A 19,684-nucleotide genomic window follows, 5' to 3' on the forward strand; every position below is an offset into this window, starting at 1 on the left:
TTTGGATTTTCTTTTGGACGCCATATTTGATTTATGTATTTTTGAAAAGTCTTTTTGTTCTTGATTACAACGATATGATCAAATGATATATGATCAAATTTTACAGTCGCGGCCATTGAAAAGTAATACACTTGACAAATAAAAAAAATTTGGCGTTGTAAATGTTCCCCTGAAATTGACAATCACTGTCATGTTTAAAATATCACTAGAATCTTCATCTTTGTTTTAAGGACAGTTATTTTGTTCACATTTATTTCTTCTGCGATGACTCGTAGAGGGACATTGTCTCTTAATCTTGTAATAATAATAGATTTCTGTACATTCTACAATTTGTCAAATGTGACGTTTTCAGTGATACTGACAATCACGACAAAGAAAAAATTACATTATGCAATTTTTTAAATTTTGAGAGGATGTGTCAAAATCCCGTGTATTACTTTTCAATGACCGCCACTGTACAGGGTGCTGCATTTTGGATACATTCTGGGGCTCATTTTTTGAGAAAATAATATTGGTTAAAACCGCATCCCGCTATCGTCTTTTGTTTTCGACTTACAAACAAAAGTTGACATTTTGGCGAAATCTAAAAAAATTTATATCTTCGTTATTATAGAAGATACGGATTTGAAATAAAGACATTATACAGGCACTTTTTTACGAGGAATTTAATAATGTAGTTAACAATTTTTTTCAGTTATTAGTTTAGTCGTAATAAGATAAACTTGTATTTTTTTAAATGGGCATCATAGGCGGCTATGGCAATTTTGAAAAGCTTATTTTTTTCTGATCTAAAAAATATATATTTTTAACAAAATATTTTTTTATAACTATACTTAAAAAGTGAAATACATATTTTGTGTGATAATAGTTGGCCATGGAAAAACTATTTCATTCCAAATGTGTAAATAATAATAAATAAGAGTTTTGTGAACTGTAACATAGATGAAAAAATAGATAAAATTATAAAGATTTAAAAAATACGATACGGTAGAAGCATTGAACAAATATCCGAGCGCCTCAGAACAAAATTATTACATTTTATATATATATTATATTTTTAAAAAATCCAAAAATAGGAAAAACAAATGTGTCAACAGTCAACACAATTAGAAAAAACATTTTTTTGATGATCTAATGGAGGTAGGATAACGTTTCACATAGATGGAATTTGGGTATTTGAATAGAAATATCGATATTTTTGTGTCATATAAAATATATTTTATTGAAGAATTAAAGCGGCTTTTTTTTACAACACTCTATATATCACTAGAAATAGCAATGGTAATGTTAGCTTGTTTAAAAACAAAGAAATGTTATTAGTCGCCAATAAGTTGATTTACAATTTATTTTGCATCTTTTTCATCACTTAGTACTTAGAAAACTCTTTCATTAGTGACACTGGTTGAATATAATATAGTTTAAATTCTTTTAGTCGAAGATGCAACATTTTTTCATGGCCAACTGCGAACAAAAATCAAAGATAATTTTTTGCTAAAAATGTGTTATAATAATTTGTTACAAATATATATTTTTTAGATAAGAAAAAAAACAAGCTTTTTAAAAATGACATAGCCATCTATGATTCCCATTTAAAAAAATACAAGTTTATTTTATTACGGCTAAACAAACAACTGAAAAAAATTGTTAACTACATTATTAAATTCTACGTAAAAAAGTGCCTGTATAATGTCTTTATTTCAAATCTGTGTATAGAAGTATAATAACGAAGATATGAATTTTTTTAGATTTTGCTAAAATGTCAATTTTTGTCTATAAGTCGAAAACAAAAGACGATAGCGGGATGCGGTTTTAACCAATATTATTTTCTCAAAAAATGAGCCCCAGAATGTATTACTCGTTTTTGGCTAAACATCATAGTTTCGGAGATTCCCTATTCGGACATCCAAAATGCAGCACCCTGTACATGCTGATCAAAATTAAGAAAAAGCGTTTTTTCAAAGAGTGCTTTGGAAAAAACGCCTGCAATTTTAATTAACAAACTAAATTTTGACAGTTCAATTGAATTTAGATCTGGAAATTGTTGGCATTTTTTCCAAAGCACTCTTCGCAAAAATGCTTATTCTTAATTTTGATCAGCATGTAAAATTTGATCATATCGTGTGATACATCGTTGTATTCAGGAACAAAAAGACTTTTCAAAAATACAGAAATCTAATATGGCGTCCATAAGAAAATCCAAGGATGAGTGTTGTAACTCTGATATCAAGAGCGCCTTGGAAATTATGATGACAGATTTAGATTTCTCGTAAAAAAGTGTCTTAAGAATGTCCTAGTTAAAAACGTCTAGGTCTTTTAGTTTTCGCTTGAAAAAATAAAAACGAAAATTACAAATTTACGTTTTTTTTTCCAATAATTCAAAAACTAATAATGACACATTAAATTTTCTTTCAGATTATTGTTCAACATAAAAATGCGCAACTTTGCCCTAATTTAACAGACCTCGTACCTCTTATAATAACTGAGATCCCCATGGTGGAGCTCGAAAAACGAACACCCTGTATGTAAAGCTTAAATATTTTTCACTATTAAATTGTGGGTCTGTGTTTTGTAACGTTTCAGTGGAGGGGATGAATAATCCCACATTTAATCAATTCTTGTTTAAACAATGTGTAGAGTGGGGTAAAAGCTAAGAGTGCACACCTGGAGATGACTAAAACGCACAAAAAAGAGTGGCGTGTAGATACGCTTTATTATCGCAATATTTCGGAAAGGACACCACTGCTCCGCGTCCCCTCTAAGTTGTGTACTTGTAGCTTTTGCCCCACTCTAATAAACAAAACGGGTTGATTAAATGCAGGGCTTATTAAAAATGTACCGCTGCCACTTGAAATAAAGAGAAAACGTCGTTTTAATTCGTTTATTGTATACATCGAGAGAAATAATCAACAAACCTTACAGCCATTATTGAGTAATTGTAGTTCTTTGAAACTTAAACAACACGTAATCGATTCAAGAGACTTCAGGAATCAGTAAAATCAACACAAAATGACCTAGACTAAACCTCAGGTACAAATCTCAACTAATTTGAGCAAAACCGAGCCTCTTCCTAAGCGCTCTTCTCCGTACTGTGGAAGCTAAAGGCGTTATCTCTGAAGTTAATCACAATGACAGTGATGTTATCCAAAGAACCGCGATAATACGACTGTAAAGTCAAGCTTTTAGCACCATAATCGGGTTCGTTCAGTCGTTCCTTGATAAAATTGATCGCTTCTTCGTTCGAGAAAGTGTCCCACAAGCCATCGGAAGCCAAAATCACAAACATCGGTTTGTGGTCGTTTAGATCGAACGTGAGAATATCCGGGTCGGCAATGACCAACTTTTTGTCTTTGAGCGGGTAATCCCCGAGCGCTCTGGAAGTGGCTAAGATGCCGGCCACTCTCCAGACGCCGTTGAAAGTAACGAAACCGCCAGCCTCTTTGATGCGTTTCCTCTCGCGCATCTGCTGGGGCTTGTGGTCGAAAGACAAGGGGATGACATTGCCCTTGTTGTCACACATCACCCCCCGGGAATCCCCCACGTTGGCCACGATGAGTTTCGCGCCTTCGAGGATGGCGATCAGAGCGGTGGTTCCAGCTACGTCCATGCTTTTCTTGGCGGTTTCGAGGAGGCGTTGATCGGCGGCTAACACCTCGTCGGTGAGGAGTTTCCCATAGTTGACAGTTCCCGCCTTGTCGAAGTAGCTCGTCGAGGGGACTTTTTTGAAGGATTGGGGGCGCGACGAGGGGCGCACCTCCCGGGTTATAGGTCGTGCTATATTATCTAGCTTTGAGAGTAGTTCAGTGTCTGTGATTTCTTTGGCACCTTTGATGCATTCATCGGTGGTGGAGCTGGTTTTCCGGAAGCTTTTCCGGCGCTCGGCAAGACTGGGAGTGGAGGGCTTTTCCGGGTCCTTTTTCTCGGGTTGGTCTTCTTCGTCGCACGTTTTCACCGTCTTCCCCGCGATCATGTCTTTGATTTCGACCACTCGACTGTAGAGACTTTGGATGAGCTTCTCTTTGGCGTAGTTGGCGGCGAATTCGCCCCCGTGGCCGTCGAAGACCGCGAAGAGGGCCACGCCCGTGTTGTTGATGTTGTCGTTGATGACGAAGCGGTCCTCCATTTTGGGGCGCCGGCCCTGGACGGCGTAGGCGGCGTAAGGGCCGATTTTGAGCTCCCAACTGGCCTTGTCCAAGTCGCCCCCGGTGAAGAGGCTGAGCTTGTCGGGGGCGGTTCTGGGGCCCCGGTTGATGGTGTACTGCAGACGCCCTAGCAAATTACGACTCCATACATCGAGTGCTTGCATATACATTAACATGAACAGGACTATCGTGCCGAAAATGAGTATTTCCGGCTTCAACATGTACACTTTGAGGAGTCTCCATACGTGCGAGGTGTACGCTAACGGGGAGATGTTTAGAGGGACGCCCCACGCTATCCGAGACATGAGTTTCATGTGGGACACGTATGTTTGGTAAAGGATTTTGTCGTCTAATTCGTCTTCCATTCTATTTTAACGGCTTTTTCGATAAATCAACGGCTTCTATCCTTTCGCCATCGCTTTTTTCGCAAACGAGTCCTCTATAAAAATTTCCAAAAAGCTATTATTAGGCACCTTTATTTAGAACACCACGCGTCGATTACTTCCGCAATTCATCAATTCTACGTCACTGAGGATTTTTACATTAAATTTTTACTGTTTTAATGCCACTTTCGACACATTTTTATGATTTTCGGCCTTGGAAATTTGCTTGTTAACCTACGACCTTGAGTTAATTTTCAAAATTGGTGGCTAAAGTTACGATCCAGCTGATGTTAAACCCAACGTCCGGTCATAGGCGTGCGCGACAGTTTTTGCTGTGGGCATCTAGAGAATTTATTCTAGCTCAGTAGGTTTTTTTTTTAATTTAGCGTCATAGTTGGCAATGACTATGTGTAATTGCTTAATTTGCTGCTAACTTAATTATGGTTGAAAAAATAATTAATATTGTCGTATCTGGAAGAAATTACTCCCTAAGATTTAGGGATATTCGTGAATAGGTTTCCATAAATTTTGTTAGGTTGGTTTTTACTGACAAACAAAAGATATCGTAACGTAATCAGTGTCAAAATTTAGGTTGTCACCTTTCAGCTTGTATGGATAATTCAATTGATAGTTGACAGAAAACGTCAACCGTCAACTACAAGGGGTAACCAACCTTAAGCATTCAAAATTACTTCTGAAAATGGTAGTTTCAAACAACATGAAAAACGTAATTTTCTTAAAAGTTCAAAGTCCTAGGTGGTAATTTCTTGTTGACAAATCTGTAGATATTTGTATAATAAAACAATAAAAACAATAGATGGTAATTTCTTGTTGACAAATCTGTAAATATTTGTTTAATAAAACAATAAAAAAGATAAATCGTTATCTTTTCTAAAGTTTTTTTTGTAATAGTTTTTGTTATAGTCTCAAAAATTCTTACCAATTTTCAAATGCATAAACTTTGATGACAGAACGGTTTGAACAAAGAAACATTTCATAATGGGATAAAGTTGCTTACTGTTTTTAAATTTATAACAACTACAAAGTGTACTTAAAAAATTGGTATGTAAGCAATTAAAACAAAAATAAAATAAAAGAAATGAAATTATGTAAACTAATAAAATTTTATTTACAATTTGCCTTGCGTTAATTAAAATTCTTTTTGTTCTGTTTTTATTGCTTATTTAATGCTGTTAAACAGGTGACAGGGTGACACAAGTTTGTATCAAAACTAAGAAACAGAATGACTGTTTTGTTGGCAATCTTGAAACAGTCTTTCTGGATCACTTTGTGTAAAAATACCTACGTTACTGGATTAGTTGGTTTAGAGAAAAAAATCCTAGATATAATTTTGCACAGATATTAAAGTTTTGAAACAGAATATATGTTTTTTAAAGCTAAAAATAAAAATAAAGGGATGCAGTCGCCCTTTTCCCTTGAGTGACGCACGCCTATGTTGTTGTAACTTCCGACCCGGAATAACAGTCGGAAAACCACCGAATTATCTTTTTACAGCCGTCCTTGTGCACAATTTTTGTGAAAATTTCCATACGACGCACAAATTTACAGCAGACGTCGCGTCCTAGTTCGCCGTACCCTTAACCACCTTCGAACTGACATTAAAGTTTGACATTTTGACATTCGAATTGTCAGTATGTCAATTCGCTCTTATTTTTATTAGTCCTCGATTTCGCACCGATTTTCCCCTCCGTAATGCGAAGAATGCAAGAAATCGCGTAAAGAATGCATTTAGCGTATCGGTTTTTTGCATCGCAGTTGCCTCGGGCCGGTCTGGTAACTTTCATTTGACACTACAACAGGTTTTTCTGTCAGTTTATTACTATGCCTACCGCGATCGGTCGATGAAAACGCGAGATGGATGTTGTAAATATTAGCGCGAATTGTCTCGAGTGTCTTCATAAAGAAAGATGAGTGAAAGAAAATTCGCAAAGGGGCTAGGAAAACCGGGAACGGCTGCCCAGCTGAGGGAAACCGTCTCGCAAGTCGTCAAGGAAAACACAGAGCTTGTAAGTTGGGAAAAAAAAAACAATCGAATTATTGTTTGTTTGGGAAGCACAGCACACCTTATTTGTTTCGTACATACATTTGAAACTGACCGTTGCCATCGACTGAAACAATCTCATGATTTATCACGCCTCTATATCATTTATATCATTATTATTATATAATTGTGCAATTTGTGTTACGCCCACTTTGGGCCGGGAAAGGGACGTCACATGCAAAAACCCGCGAATATAAACGTCAAAATTGACGCATCCCAGTGGGCTGGATTTTTACGTTTGATTAGCGATTGTTTTGGGCTAATCGGGGCGTGTAATCTCGCCTACTCGATCGAGTGATTTTCATTATGGAATAAATTAGATAAAATGCTCGACCAATAGTGGAGTTTTTCCGGTTTGCAGGAAAATCGATAGAGATATGAAAAAATGTTAACGAACTTTGCACCCGTCTGAATTGACGGAGTGGTTTAGTTTTTATCAGCGTTTCCGTTTCCTTTTTTCTTGTTTGTGTTTAAATAGGTATGCGACACGGTAGTGGGGTGTTATCAGTGGGTCAACAAAAGGAATTTAGGACGCAGTGGCGGCGACATGGATGGGGACCATCGTTGAATTTAAATGAGGATCTCTACGACTTTCCCGTTCATAAACTGCTAAATAATAAAATAATCGTCACTTTTTCACAAGGAAATGCTGTTAATTATGAACACTAAGGATCAAAAACAACTGTTTTTATCATTATCATCGTTTATGAAAGGAGAAAATGAATTATATGCTAATCAGGCACGACATTAAACTTTGTCATTAAAGTCTAGTTGTATAATTTATGTTTGCAATGATAAATTTTAATATACCGAGTGAACATAAATGTTATTCTTACTGGCAAGTGGACAACAAATATGAAATGTTGATTTAGCAACCTACAGGCTGTCTCAAAATTCGCGCACTTCCTTGAAAATGGGTAATTGGGTCCCCCAGAGTACTGAAAAAATATTTAAAAAATTCTATCTGTCAAAAAATTTTGACATATTTTTTTGACGTTTGACATTTTTTTTTTATGTCTATTTAATGATACTTATAATCTTGTAGATGTTTTTTTACAATTATCTAGTAAACGTGCCAATAAAAGCCACAAATAACATTAAACAGAGTTGGAAAATTATTTTTTCAACAGAAATAAAAAAGTGTCAAAGTGCAACATTTAAACTCTTATAACTTCAAAATTTTTATAGATAGAATTTTTTTAATTTTTTTTAACATTTTTTTAGTACTCTGGGGGACCACCCAATTACTCCATTTCAAGGAAGTGCGCGAATTTTGAGACACCTGTAGACTACCAAATTTAAATCACACTTTTATTTGAAATTGTCGTTGATTTTGACTCTGATGGGCAGTCGTTGGCAGAAGAAGAAGAAATTCAGTGTTGCCAATAGGTTTGCAATCATTTACAGCCACTTTTTACAAAAAACGCCATTAAACTAACTAAAAATGTATTTTTTTACGTCTGTCAAAAAAGCACTTAACATTTGTCAAAAATTAAAACACTTTTATTTTGCATTTTAGTTCTTATTTGAGTTCTTTGTATTAGTTAATTGTACAGAGTGGTTATAAATGGTTTTCATCTAAGCCAGCTTTGGATTTTTTTTTGCATATAACTTTATTTGTGCCGCTCTACTTTTTTTGAAAGCTCTAGTTCTGTCATTAGTGCCACTTATTAGTTAATAATAATGTTGTTAATTGAACTTTTATTGTTTCAACTAATTTCCCATAATAATTGATAATAATGTATACTTTAGAAGAAAACAAGTTTATAATTGTAGTCTATTTTCGAAGTGGACGCTTAGTAAATAGTGATTTTTTAATTTTGAGTTAAAACAAGTAGGTACCCTTATTTTCGTAAAGCGGCATTTTTTGTTTTACATGGAAAATTCATAGCTGGCTAGTTGAAAATCATTTATAACCACTTTGTATATTTAATATCAATGTTTCAAAATTAAAAGCTGTTTTTGAAGTAGATAGTTTGAAGATTTTTATTGCGGACGTGAAAAATTTTTTGTATGCAACTCGTTAGTAAAGTATCTTTTTGTACTGGGCGAATTTGCGTACTCACTTCGCTCGTGCGGCAAATTTTTTTTCTTGTAAAAAAGATATATACTAACTTGTCACACAAGTAAATATTTTTCCACGTATTTTTTATTTTAAAATAATAGCTCATGTAAAATGCACCTATTACAGTTTTGTTAGGATAATTAAAGTTGTCAAATTAAAAAAAAATATTTTTGGTGATGTGGAATAAATATCGCTTCAAATTAATGTTGACAGTCCTTTGTAGTCAAATCTGTCAAATTTACCCCTCCCACAAATTTATTGTTATACCTACAACCAATCGGACCAATTTTCACTCTCCCTTTTTATCCCCATTGAAACGCTTCAGGAATGTCAGTCGTATTAATTTGAAACGAGTTATAGTCATTTTGTGAAAAACTATTTGCTCGCAAATATAATTTATGACCAATTTCACGAAAATTTACAATTAGAGCATACCATTAGGTTGTAAAATAGCTCATACAAATGACTAATCAGTTTACCTTGGTTGCCTTACATGACATAAGTATTTTTTTTAGATCTTCTAAATATTTGTTTTGCATGAAGGTCATTTGACGTGAAATTATTCAGCGATTCCGTAATTTGATTGATAAAAAATACAAGGATGCGCAAAATCGAAAGTTGTAGAATTGGAATTACGTTTTTTGTATTTAAGTTCTCACAAAGATATTGTTTCACACCATTCATGAGCCAGTGTTTAATAATTTATGAAATTAAATAATGCAAATATAAAAATTTCTTGATCGAAATAAAAACAGTTGACATTTCCAGTGTCACAAAATTGAAGCATGTCGTTGGTGCAGTCTGTCTAAATCATGTCTTCGTTAAATTTAAGTGTTTGTATATTTATCTTCATTCCTTTTTGTAACAATGTCTCGTAAAAGTAAAGATAGATGTCTCGAAATCACCGATAGCAAATTGCCAATCAGAGTAGAAATTATCAAAAGAACAAAACCAAGTATCAACCCACCCCCATCTCGAATCCCCATATGGATAGGAAGAAAACCCAAATGCCCCAAAACAGTATCACAACATCAAGGCCCTAACGACTGTCTAAGAAACTCATTTCACTCAACTCCAACACTTGAGTCGGATTTCAAACACTCAATTAGATCGTATCTCAGATCTACACCAAATCTCGAGAAAATTGACGAAAGGAAACCCTTGACTGTTAAACCTAGGAAAGGGACTTGCGGGAGATGCCCTAAACCTTGCCCTCCTAAACCCACAAAACAAAATATTCGCCAACTTTCGAAATTGCAGGATTCTGACAGCAACTACCTCCAAAGTGAATTGGGTTCAACGTTTTTGTTTCCCAAGACTCACACTAAGCTTTCCCCATTTTGTTCAACTCCGTGTTTGGGGGTGAAGAACTCCAAGTGTGCCCCTTTGCGAAAACTCCTAGTGTCAAAAATGGAGAAACCAAAATCGGGCAAACCAAACCATTTCAAATCGAAGTCTCTAATAGATCGGAGTAGTTTGTCACAGAAAGAATACATGGATTTGTTGTCCACCCCTCGACCCAAAGTGCCCAAACCCCAACCAGTGTCTAATTCGAATCTTTGTCGAAAATTTGACTCTTGCTCTCCACGCATTGCCCAAATCGCAGCACCTTCCAAACGCCTAGTTTTGGCCAATTGGAAAAGTTACCAAAATGTGTACTCCGCCGAGCAATTGGAGCGGTTTCAAAGGATTCTAAACAGTGAAGGAAATGATTTAGAAGTGCCAAATGCACGAGCCTACTTTGATTCTCTCGATCGCAAGAAAGCAAAACCGAAGAAAAAGTGCAAGTGCAAGGATAATTCAAATGCGAGGAAATGGTTGGATTGTCAAATTGGTGAAACTGTGGACACCATTGTGCAACATTTTGAAACCGAACCACTCTTTATGTTAAATTTCAAGGAAATGATCATGTCCGATGAAATTCTGAATTGGTTAGAGCGCAAGAAAGTTATAAAAATCGCCAATAGGTCAACTCGAAACGTTTACAAGAGAACAGTGATCGATATTTGTGACAAAGTGGTCACTTGGATGGACAAACTTAACTATGTTGTCGATTTACAAGCACTGGATTCGAAGGAAGAGTTGACTTTTTTGGCGAAATTTTCTTCTGAAAGTTTCACTTCTGAGGAAGAAGAGTTTGATAGAGAGAGCGGTAAAGAATTGGTGCCGTTGTTTTCGCCGAGTTTTGAAGGTGGTTTCGAGGAATCGGGGGAAAGCGAATCCGAGCAAAATATAAAATACGAGTCTAGTTTTGAGCGCGAAGAAAGTGTAAAAGACGAATCGAGTGATGAATATTTTTATGATGATGCTGTCGAAACGTTGTATTAAAGTTCTTACATCTGTTTGATTGTTTCTTTCTGTTGCTTCAGAGTAAACCGCAACTTGTTGAGCCTCTCGATTTTGAGAATTTTCTTCTCAAGAACAAGACTGTGCTTCAGAATGACCCGCAACGTGAACTTTTGCTCTACCCTCCTGATGATATCTCCGTGAGTTTGAGTTGTTGTTGTTGTTTTTGTCTCAAGAGTGAGTTTTCAGGAAGTTGTTCTACCGAGGAGGTACCGAACTTTGTATCAAACATTTCCCTCGAGTGAGGAAACGCAGAATTGCAATCTCTTCACAAAACAGTGTATTGCGAGCTATTCATCTAATTGGAACTTGATTCATTATAAATATAATGCTTATTCCGGGAGTTACGCTGATCTCCCGAAAATACCCAACGTGGTATACAAGGAGGAAAATTACGAGATCGATATTGATATAGATGCTGAGGATGGTGTTAAGCCAAGAATTGACAGTATAACGAAAGAGGGGTATTTGATGAAGGGTCCAGAGGTTGGCTCTGAAAGAACTTTTGTTAACATCGGATCGAAGAGTTTCAAACGGAGGTACTGTTCGTTGCGACAGGAAGTTGATGGTACCTACATGTTGGAGTTGTACAAAGATGAGAAGAAAGGCGAGGCAAAGGTCACTATTGTTATGGATTTCTGTACGGATGTTGTTAAGGTTGGTTTACAAAATTTATAAACAAGTTTAATTAAATAATAAAATGTTATAGAATCCGAAACGAGGACGGTTTTGTTTCGAACTGCGAATGACCGCCGGCCACAAGTCCTACCTATTGGCAGCTGAAAATGAAGCCGACTTTAAAGATTGGCTCTGTAAGCTCAGTTCTGTTCTTCAACAGAACAAACTTCAGGAGGAAAAACGCGCTGCTTCGCTAGAACGAGGTACATTTTTTTAACATTTTCTGAAAATTCAGTGTGAAGTAGGCTTTAACGTCAAATTTGACGTTTCAAAACGTCAAAATCACTGACAACTACTTCAAAGTGAGGTTACTATCTAAGGGCCGTTTCACATGTAATGTCAACAGAATAATCTTATGATCCCATTTTTATGTCCGCAGTGGTACAGTATGTTACTACAGACACTTCCAAAATGTAAATTTTACTTTACACACTTTTTTGTATGTATACATGGGACATTTCCTAAATTAAAAGCACACAAACAGCAAAAATATTTATTTAGAACGTTTCATAATAATCGACATCTCGCTAAATTTTTAGTTCCAAAAAAGTTACTAATGCATTCTTTAGATCGCGATACGTCATAAAAATGACATTTCCGTTGAATTCTGTCTGGAAAAATACCATAACCATTGTCCAAAATGAATGTGGAAAAAAACGAAGAACAAAAAAGAAATAGGAGAGAAAAAGCACAAAAACGACAAATGTCACAAATTGTGAAATTGACGTATCTTCAAATTCAGTACAATCGTACAAAAATGAACAACATAGAACTGTCAAAGTACAAATGTTACCACCTTAAATGTGAATTTACATAATTTACCGAGATGTCAATCATTTTGAAACGCTCTATATAAATAGTTCTTGTTTTCAAACTTGACTCAATATTGTTTTATAAACTTTTTTGAATCATTAGGATCTGTAGAAATGGAAAAAATGTTATATGGTTCAATTTGATGGTTTTAAATTTTTTCGATTTTTGACGAAATTTTTGTATGTACCCGGAGCGTTTATTGCTAATAACTCCGGAATTATTGACGCGAGGATTTTTTGTTTGGTACCGTTAGAAAGCAAATTTAATTTTCTATCGTATTAAAAAAGATCATTGTCCTACTATACATAGTTACCGAGAAAATTGCTGCTAAAATCAAAAATATTGAAAATATGCATTCGTCTATAAGTTGTAAATTATTGCGAATTTTGCAGTTTTCTCGACACCAATCGATTCCTCGGGACATTTTACATAAGATTACGTCAAAATATTATACGTCAGAGGTGTAGTTTTGCCGCAATTTACAAAATAAAAAAAAAAAAGATAAAATTTGTGAACTGCTATGAAAATGTTTTTTTTTTTAATATGTTTTAGTTTCGGTTTAAAGCTTTTTTGAAGTTTTCTCAGAAATTATAGAAATTATAACCCTAGAATAGTAAAATCTACTTTAAATTGTTTATTACGGGTTGACATTTGACACTTTTTTAAGTCTATTTAATGATACTGATGGTCTTGTATATGTTTTTTTTATAGTTATTTAGTAAAGATACAAAAATTTTGCCAATAAAAGCCACAAATAACATTAAACAGAGTTACAATTTAGGATATAGCTTCCTTGTTTTCTCTTCTAATAGCCTTTAGTAAAAAATTGGAAAATTAATTTTCCAACAGAAATAAAAAGACTCAAAGTGCAAAATTTAAACTCTCATAACTTCGAAATTTTTATAGGTAGAATTTTTTAACATTTCTTCCATGTTCTTGAAATTTTTCTCTGGGGCGCGAGTTTTGGCGCACCCTGTATTGTAACAGTTTTTGAGCGCTAAAATGTTACTGTGGTAGTATTTTTGGACTGCGATGGTACAAAGTGATTGGTTTTCAATGATTTTTGTTTATATTTAGATCGCAGTACGCCCCCAGCTTCGCCCCAAGTGCAGCCCTACGGCACCCTCAAAGGCCTGGAACAGAGCATGAACCCCCAACTGATCAAATACGCCCGCGAGACCGACGTTAGCATCGCATTCTCGCGTAAAGAGAACCGCAATAAGCTCTTCCCTCTCTACCCCCAGCTCGCCGCCAACTTAAAGTCTCCCAATTCTAGTCAGGGCCAAGTGGAACCGTTCAAAGAAGTGTTCGGCCATCGAGTCTTCCTCAAATGCGAGAGCATCAAATTTCGTTTACAAGCCGTTGATGAAAAAGACAATTTGTGCCAAGTGGAGCCATACCACACCACTTTGTGCCTATTTGATGCCAAAAATTCGAGAAAATTGACGGAGAATTTCCATTTCGACGTGAATAGTGCGTGCATTAGAAAAACAATGTTTAGTGGCAATGAAACGGACGTTAAATTGGAGTTACCGCAAGGGTTGTCGCAGGAGTGGTTGTTTTTTCCGCGACAAGCGTTAATGAGTATCACGAATCCGCATCCGGATATTTTTTTGGTGGTAAGGATTGAAAAAGTGCTTCAAGGGGGGATCTGTCAGAGTTCCGAAGCATACGTCAAGGCGAATAAGGATCCCAAAATTAGTTTGAAGGCTTACAAGAGTATCGCGACGTGTTGTCAAAGACTGGGGAATTACCGGATGCCTTTCGCGTGGGCCGTCAGACCCTTGTTTAGGTAACAATATTTTATATTCACGGGGAATAATGAGCCTGACCAAATTCTCGATGCAACCAACATTACATTTTCATAGGTCAGGTAGATTTGAAAATTGTTTTGCAATAAATATGAAATCATAGCGAGCACACTTACAATTTATCAGTTTTGACATTAAAATAATGAAAAACAGAAGTATTTACGGAAGGCACCCATTCAAGCTTCATCCAGTGGTACCCTTCTCTTTGATAATTTAACATTAATTTAAAACTAACCTGATCGTGTCAGAAGATATCATTGGATATCATTGGACATCAAACATTCTCCGTAAGTCTTCTCATCATTGGAATAAGTTCACATTTTGCTCATTTTATAATAAATTTGTTACGTTTGTCAAAAATGACAATGACGATGATGGATGATAATAATAGGCATCATGGATTCAAATTATAATTTTTTTAAAAGTGTCGCAAAGCAACTTGTGAAAGTGTAATGGTGGTTGCATCGAGAATTTGGTCAGGCTCATTATTCCTCGTGAATCACCCTGTATTTTTTTTCTACATTGTACTGAACAAAAACAGTGCTATCAAAATTATACTAAAAAGAGGGAAATTTAGTCTTATAATGTTGGCGACCTTACCGTTATGAAATTATTCAAATACGAAATTTTTGCTATTTGGTTTAATTAATCATCGCAAAAAATTAACAAAAGGTACTTACTGCTACTTTTAAAACTGTTGGGATTAAGTAGATTTTGCCGTCAACTTACTGAACAATTTTGGCGTGATCTCACAGGGAGTAAATTGTTTATCTTATTTACCGCCAAGGTCCGTATTTCTAAAAACGTATGTACAGGGTGCTGCATTTTGGATGTCCGAATAGGGAATTTCCGAAACTAAGAGGTTTAGCCAAAAACGAGTAATACATTCTGAGGGTCATTTTTTGAGAAAATAATATTGGTTAAAACCGCATCCCGCTATCGTCTTTTGTTTTCGACTTATAGACAAAAATTGACATTTTAGCGAAATCTTAAAAAATTCATATCTTCGTTATTATAGAATACACAGATTTGAAATAAAGACATTATATAGGCACTTTTTTACGTAGAATTTAATAATGTAGTTAACAATTTTTTTCAGTTGTTTGTTTAGCCGTCATAAAATAAACTTGTATTTTTTTAATGGCAATGGCTATGTCATTTTTAAAAAGCTTGTTTTTTTCTTATCTAAAAAATATATTTTCATAACAAATTTTTATAAAACATTTTTAGCAAAAAATTATCTTTGATTTTTGTTCGCAGTTGGTCATGAAAAAATGTTGCATCTTCAACTAAAAGGATTTAAACTATATTATATTCAACCAGTGTCACTAATGAAAGAGTTTTCTAAGTACTAAGTGATGAAAAAGATGCAAAATAAATTGTAAATCAACTTATTGTCGACTAATAACATTTCTTTGTTTTTAAACAAGKTAACATTACCATTGCAACTTRWYMMYWWKKWWYYYMMMTMMWAAAAAAAGCCGCTTTAATTCTTCAATAAAATGTATTTTATATGACACAAAAATATCGATATTTCTATTCAAATACCCAAATTCCATCTATGTGAAACGTTATCCTACCTCCATTAGATCATCAAAAAAATGTTTTTTCTAATTGTGTTGACTGTTGACACATTTGTTTTTCCTATTTTTGGATTTTTTAAAAATATGTTATAATTTTGTTCTGAGGCGCTCGGATTTTTGTTCAATGCTTCTACCGTATCGTATTTTTTAAATCTTTATAATTTTATCTATTTTTTCATCTATTTTACAGTTCACAAAACTCTTATTGATTATTTTTTACACATTTGGAGTGAAATAGTTTTTCCATGGCCAACTATTATCACACAAAGTATGTATTTCACTTTTTAAGTATAGTTATAAAAAAATATTTTGTTACAAATATATATTTTTTAGATCAGAAAAAAATAAGCTTTTCAAAATTGCCATAGCCGCCTATCATTTCCATTTAAAAAATACATGTTTATCTTATTACGGCTAAACTAATAACTGAAAAAAATTGTTAACTACATTATTAAATTCCTCGTAAAAAAGTGCCTGTACAATGTCTTTATTTCAAATCCGTATCTATAATAACCAAGACATAATTTTTTTAGATTTCGCCAAAATGTCAACGTTTGTCTATAAGTCGAAAACAAAAGACGATAGCGGGATGCGGTTTTAATCAATATTATTTTCTCAAAAAATGAGCCCCAGAATGTATCACTCGTTTTTGGCTAAACCTCTTAGTTTCGGAGATTCCCTATTCGGATATCCAAAATGCAGCACCCTGTACATTGCAAAACGTCTTCGACACCTTCGGAATTCATTTTTACGAATAAAATAATGACGTTTCAAAAATTAATTTATTTCATGGCCACCTATAGCCACCGCGCAATGTTGCCAACTGCCGCAAAATTCCCTACATTCCAAAATTTTAATTTTTTTTGTTAAAAAAAAGTGCAAAGTAGAAAAAATACTGTATGATATCTCGCTTATAAGACATTTTGTCGCACTATACTATTTTTAAATTGTGTGCTTGTAGACTGTATAGTAACGAATTAGATAACACGTCTGACTTTCACGCCATCTACCGTCAAGAACCGAACAAATTAACCGACGAGGAACTCTTAAAACTTTTAACCGAGTATCGGAAACCCGACAAGTTTAGCAAATTCACTGTGATTCCAGGTTCCTTACAAATTAAAATTGCTGCCATGAACGAGTTACCATCGAGTAAGACAACTTTTTCTTGTGTTAAAAAAATTTATAAAAATTTTACAGATTGTTTAACAACTGCTTTGGTCCCTTTAAAACCGTTTCCTGTTCCTCCTAGTACCGAGCCCACGATTGAAATATCCGAATTTGAAGCAAGTTGTGAGAAAGACGTCCACCCCTATACCACTTTCGTCAATCACATCTATGTCTACCCTCTTAGTTTGAATTTTGACACCCAGAAGATGTTTGCTCGGGCTCGAAACATCGCCTGTATGGTGGAATTGCGCGACTCTGATAACGAAGAAGCAAGGGGGCTTCCTTGCATTTACGGACGTCCAGGGCAAAGTCTTTTAGTGTCTCAAGCGTCGTGTGCTGTTCTCCATCACAATACCATGCCCACGTGGTACGAAGAAGTGAAAATAAAGCTTCCGATCAATTTGTTGTCGACGCATCATTTGTTGTTTATTTTTTACCACATTTCTTGTGATATTACGAAGAAGAGGGAGAATGGGATTGAGAATTGTGTGGGGTATGCGTGGTTGCCGTTGTTACACAGGGGGAAGCTGAACGTGGAGGTGCAGACAGTGCCAGTGGCGGCGCATCTACCCCCGGGGTATTTGGCGGTGCATCCCTTCGGATTAGGAAAAGGGGTTTGTCGCATTTAACAATTGAAATTCACACTAACCGTTTTTTTTTTAGAATGCTGGGCCTGAAATAGTCTGGATAGATGGCCAAAAACCGATTTTCACCGTCGGTTTTAACCTCTACTCCACCGTCAATACGAAAGACCAACACTTATTTAATTTGTTCACTCATGCTGAACGACTTCTCGACCCTAAACCTTCCGCGTTACCTTCAGAAGTAGAAACCTGTAAAATTCTTAAAGCGTTGCATGCCATACAACTCACTACACTAATAACATTCCTGCCAACTCTTCTTAATCATCTTTTTACGCTTTTGGTGGCGACGAATAGCGAAGAGATCGGTTTAAACATCATCAGAGTTCTTATTAATTTAGTTAATATGGTGTACGAGGCCGGTCGTAGAGAAATACTTCAAGCTTATGTCAAGTATGTTTTTGTTACGCCGGTGAGTAAAAGGAGTGTAACAGTACACGAAGAAATGTGCAAACATTTACCAGTGATTTTACACCCGAATAATACCGATTTTCTGGTCGTGAATAAATTCATGCATCATGGGGATTTCTTCTTTGATGTTATTATCAAAGCAATGGCTCAGCATTTACTACTTTCGGGTCGGATTAAGGTTAGTTTGAGACGAATTTAGGTTTGTAGCCCAGTCAAATTAGACAAATCGGTGGAAAAAAATCCTAGAGAGTTGGATTTTTTTTTTAAACGCTTTCTTTATACTTGGGTAGACATATATCAAAAGTCCCCGAAGGTGGGGGGCGAGCTCGAGGAGGGGAAGGGGGTTAAAGGTGTCTTTTTTTGGTTTCTTGCTTATACAGGCTGTATTATGAAAAACGCCCCAAGCCATAACTCCATTATTTTTAAAGTTATGACAATACTTCGTAGAACAAAGTTGAACATTTTTTGTCATCTATCGTTTAGGATAGATGCTAAATTAATGCTGTTTTCTGTTTCACCGGAAATCACATAAACTTTATTTTTTTAAATGGAACACCTTGTATATTTTACCACTTTTGAATTCTTTGTTTAATTGTCTTTTAACAAGTTTTAGTAACATATGCCTAAAACTAACCGTTCGTGAGATATTCACCAAATAATGTATTTATTAAAGTAGGCAGTGGAAAACAATAATATCAAGTAATGTTGACGAATATTATTCCTTTGCATTTTCTCTTACTGTTTTTATACTTTTTAATGTTAATCATGGATGAAAATGTGTTAACAGACATATTTTGAATAAGATAAAAATTGTGGGAGAGCACTACGCTTTTACACTGGGTGATTTCTGATGAGAGACGTTCCAAATCGTCGAAAATTTAAGCGACTTAAAGAAAATTTGAGGATGTTTTGGGCTTTTAGAAAACCCAAATTAAAACATCTCCAATTTCTAAGAGATACAGAATTAGATAGGTATTGAAGGAAATGCAAGAACATGAATACAAGAAATTGCAAGTAACGTTGGCTTATCGCACGCAACTGTTCTAATTTGGGTTTTCTAAAAACCCCAAACATCCTCAAATTTTCTTCAGGTCGACGAATTGGAACTTCTCTTATTGGAAACCGCCCAGTGTTAAAGGCGTTGTGGTCTTCAACTATTTTTATTGCTTTCAAAATATTCTTGAATCATGTCTGTTAACACATTATCACCAGAACACCAAAAAGTATAAAAATAATAAGAGAAAATGCAAAGTAATAATATTTGTCAACATTCCTTAATATTATTGTTTTCCACTGCCTACTTTAATAAATTTTTAATTGACTCATATCTCACGAACGGTTGGTTTTAGGCACATGGTACTAAAACTTGTTAAAAGACAATTAAACAAAGAATCCAAAAGTGGTAAAATATACAGGGTGTTCCATTAAACAAAAATAAAGTTGATGTCATTTCCGGTGAAACAGAAAACAGCATTAATTTAGCATCTATCTCTATCGCTCTATCTATCTATCAAACGATAGATGACAAAAAATGTTCAACTTTGTTCTAAGAAGTATTGTCATAACTTTAAAAATAATGGAG

General features: G+C 35.0%; 2 protein-coding genes across 3 annotated transcripts in view; one reads left to right on the plus strand and one right to left on the minus strand.

Moving 5' to 3' along the window:
* Positions 1–2,864: 2,864 nt before the first annotated feature.
* Positions 2,865–6,743, minus strand: LOC123013553 (protein phosphatase 1L). 2 transcript variants are annotated; one of them, XM_044412132.1, is made up of 2 exons: positions 6,627–6,743; positions 2,865–4,578 (listed from the first exon to the last, which is right to left on the minus strand). In XM_044412132.1, the coding sequence occupies exon 2, from the start codon at positions 4,502–4,504 to the stop codon at positions 3,068–3,070; it is 1,437 nt and encodes a 478-aa protein (XP_044268067.1). In that variant the 5' UTR covers positions 4,505–4,578; positions 6,627–6,743; the 3' UTR covers positions 2,865–3,067. The 2 variants fall into 2 exon arrangements, with proteins under 2 accessions (XP_044268067.1, XP_044268068.1); XM_044412133.1 differs by lacking the exon at positions 6,627–6,743 and adding an exon at positions 4,642–5,193.
* The window catches only part of LOC123013552 (dedicator of cytokinesis protein 9), a 32,355-nt gene continuing 18,818 nt past the window's right edge, over positions 6,148–19,684 (plus strand). Inside the window, exons 1-8 of the mRNA XM_044412130.1 lie at positions 6,148–6,549; positions 11,019–11,135; positions 11,185–11,652; positions 11,705–11,876; positions 13,564–14,278; positions 16,842–17,032; positions 17,081–17,664; positions 17,714–18,280. Coding sequence (XP_044268065.1) covers positions 6,451–6,549; positions 11,019–11,135; positions 11,185–11,652; positions 11,705–11,876; positions 13,564–14,278; positions 16,842–17,032; positions 17,081–17,664; positions 17,714–18,280 — 2,913 coding nt within the window. The 5' untranslated portion in view covers positions 6,148–6,450. The remainder of the gene's footprint in view (positions 6,550–11,018; positions 11,136–11,184; positions 11,653–11,704; positions 11,877–13,563; positions 14,279–16,841; positions 17,033–17,080; positions 17,665–17,713; positions 18,281–19,684) is intronic.

This window comes from Tribolium madens, unplaced genomic scaffold (assembly GCF_015345945.1).
Source record: "Tribolium madens isolate multiple individuals breed KSU strain unplaced genomic scaffold, Tmad_KSU_1.1 Scaffold_96;HRSCAF=242;Tcas5.2_LG5, whole genome shotgun sequence".
In the NCBI taxonomy this organism is placed as follows: Eukaryota; Metazoa; Arthropoda; class Insecta; order Coleoptera; family Tenebrionidae; genus Tribolium; species Tribolium madens.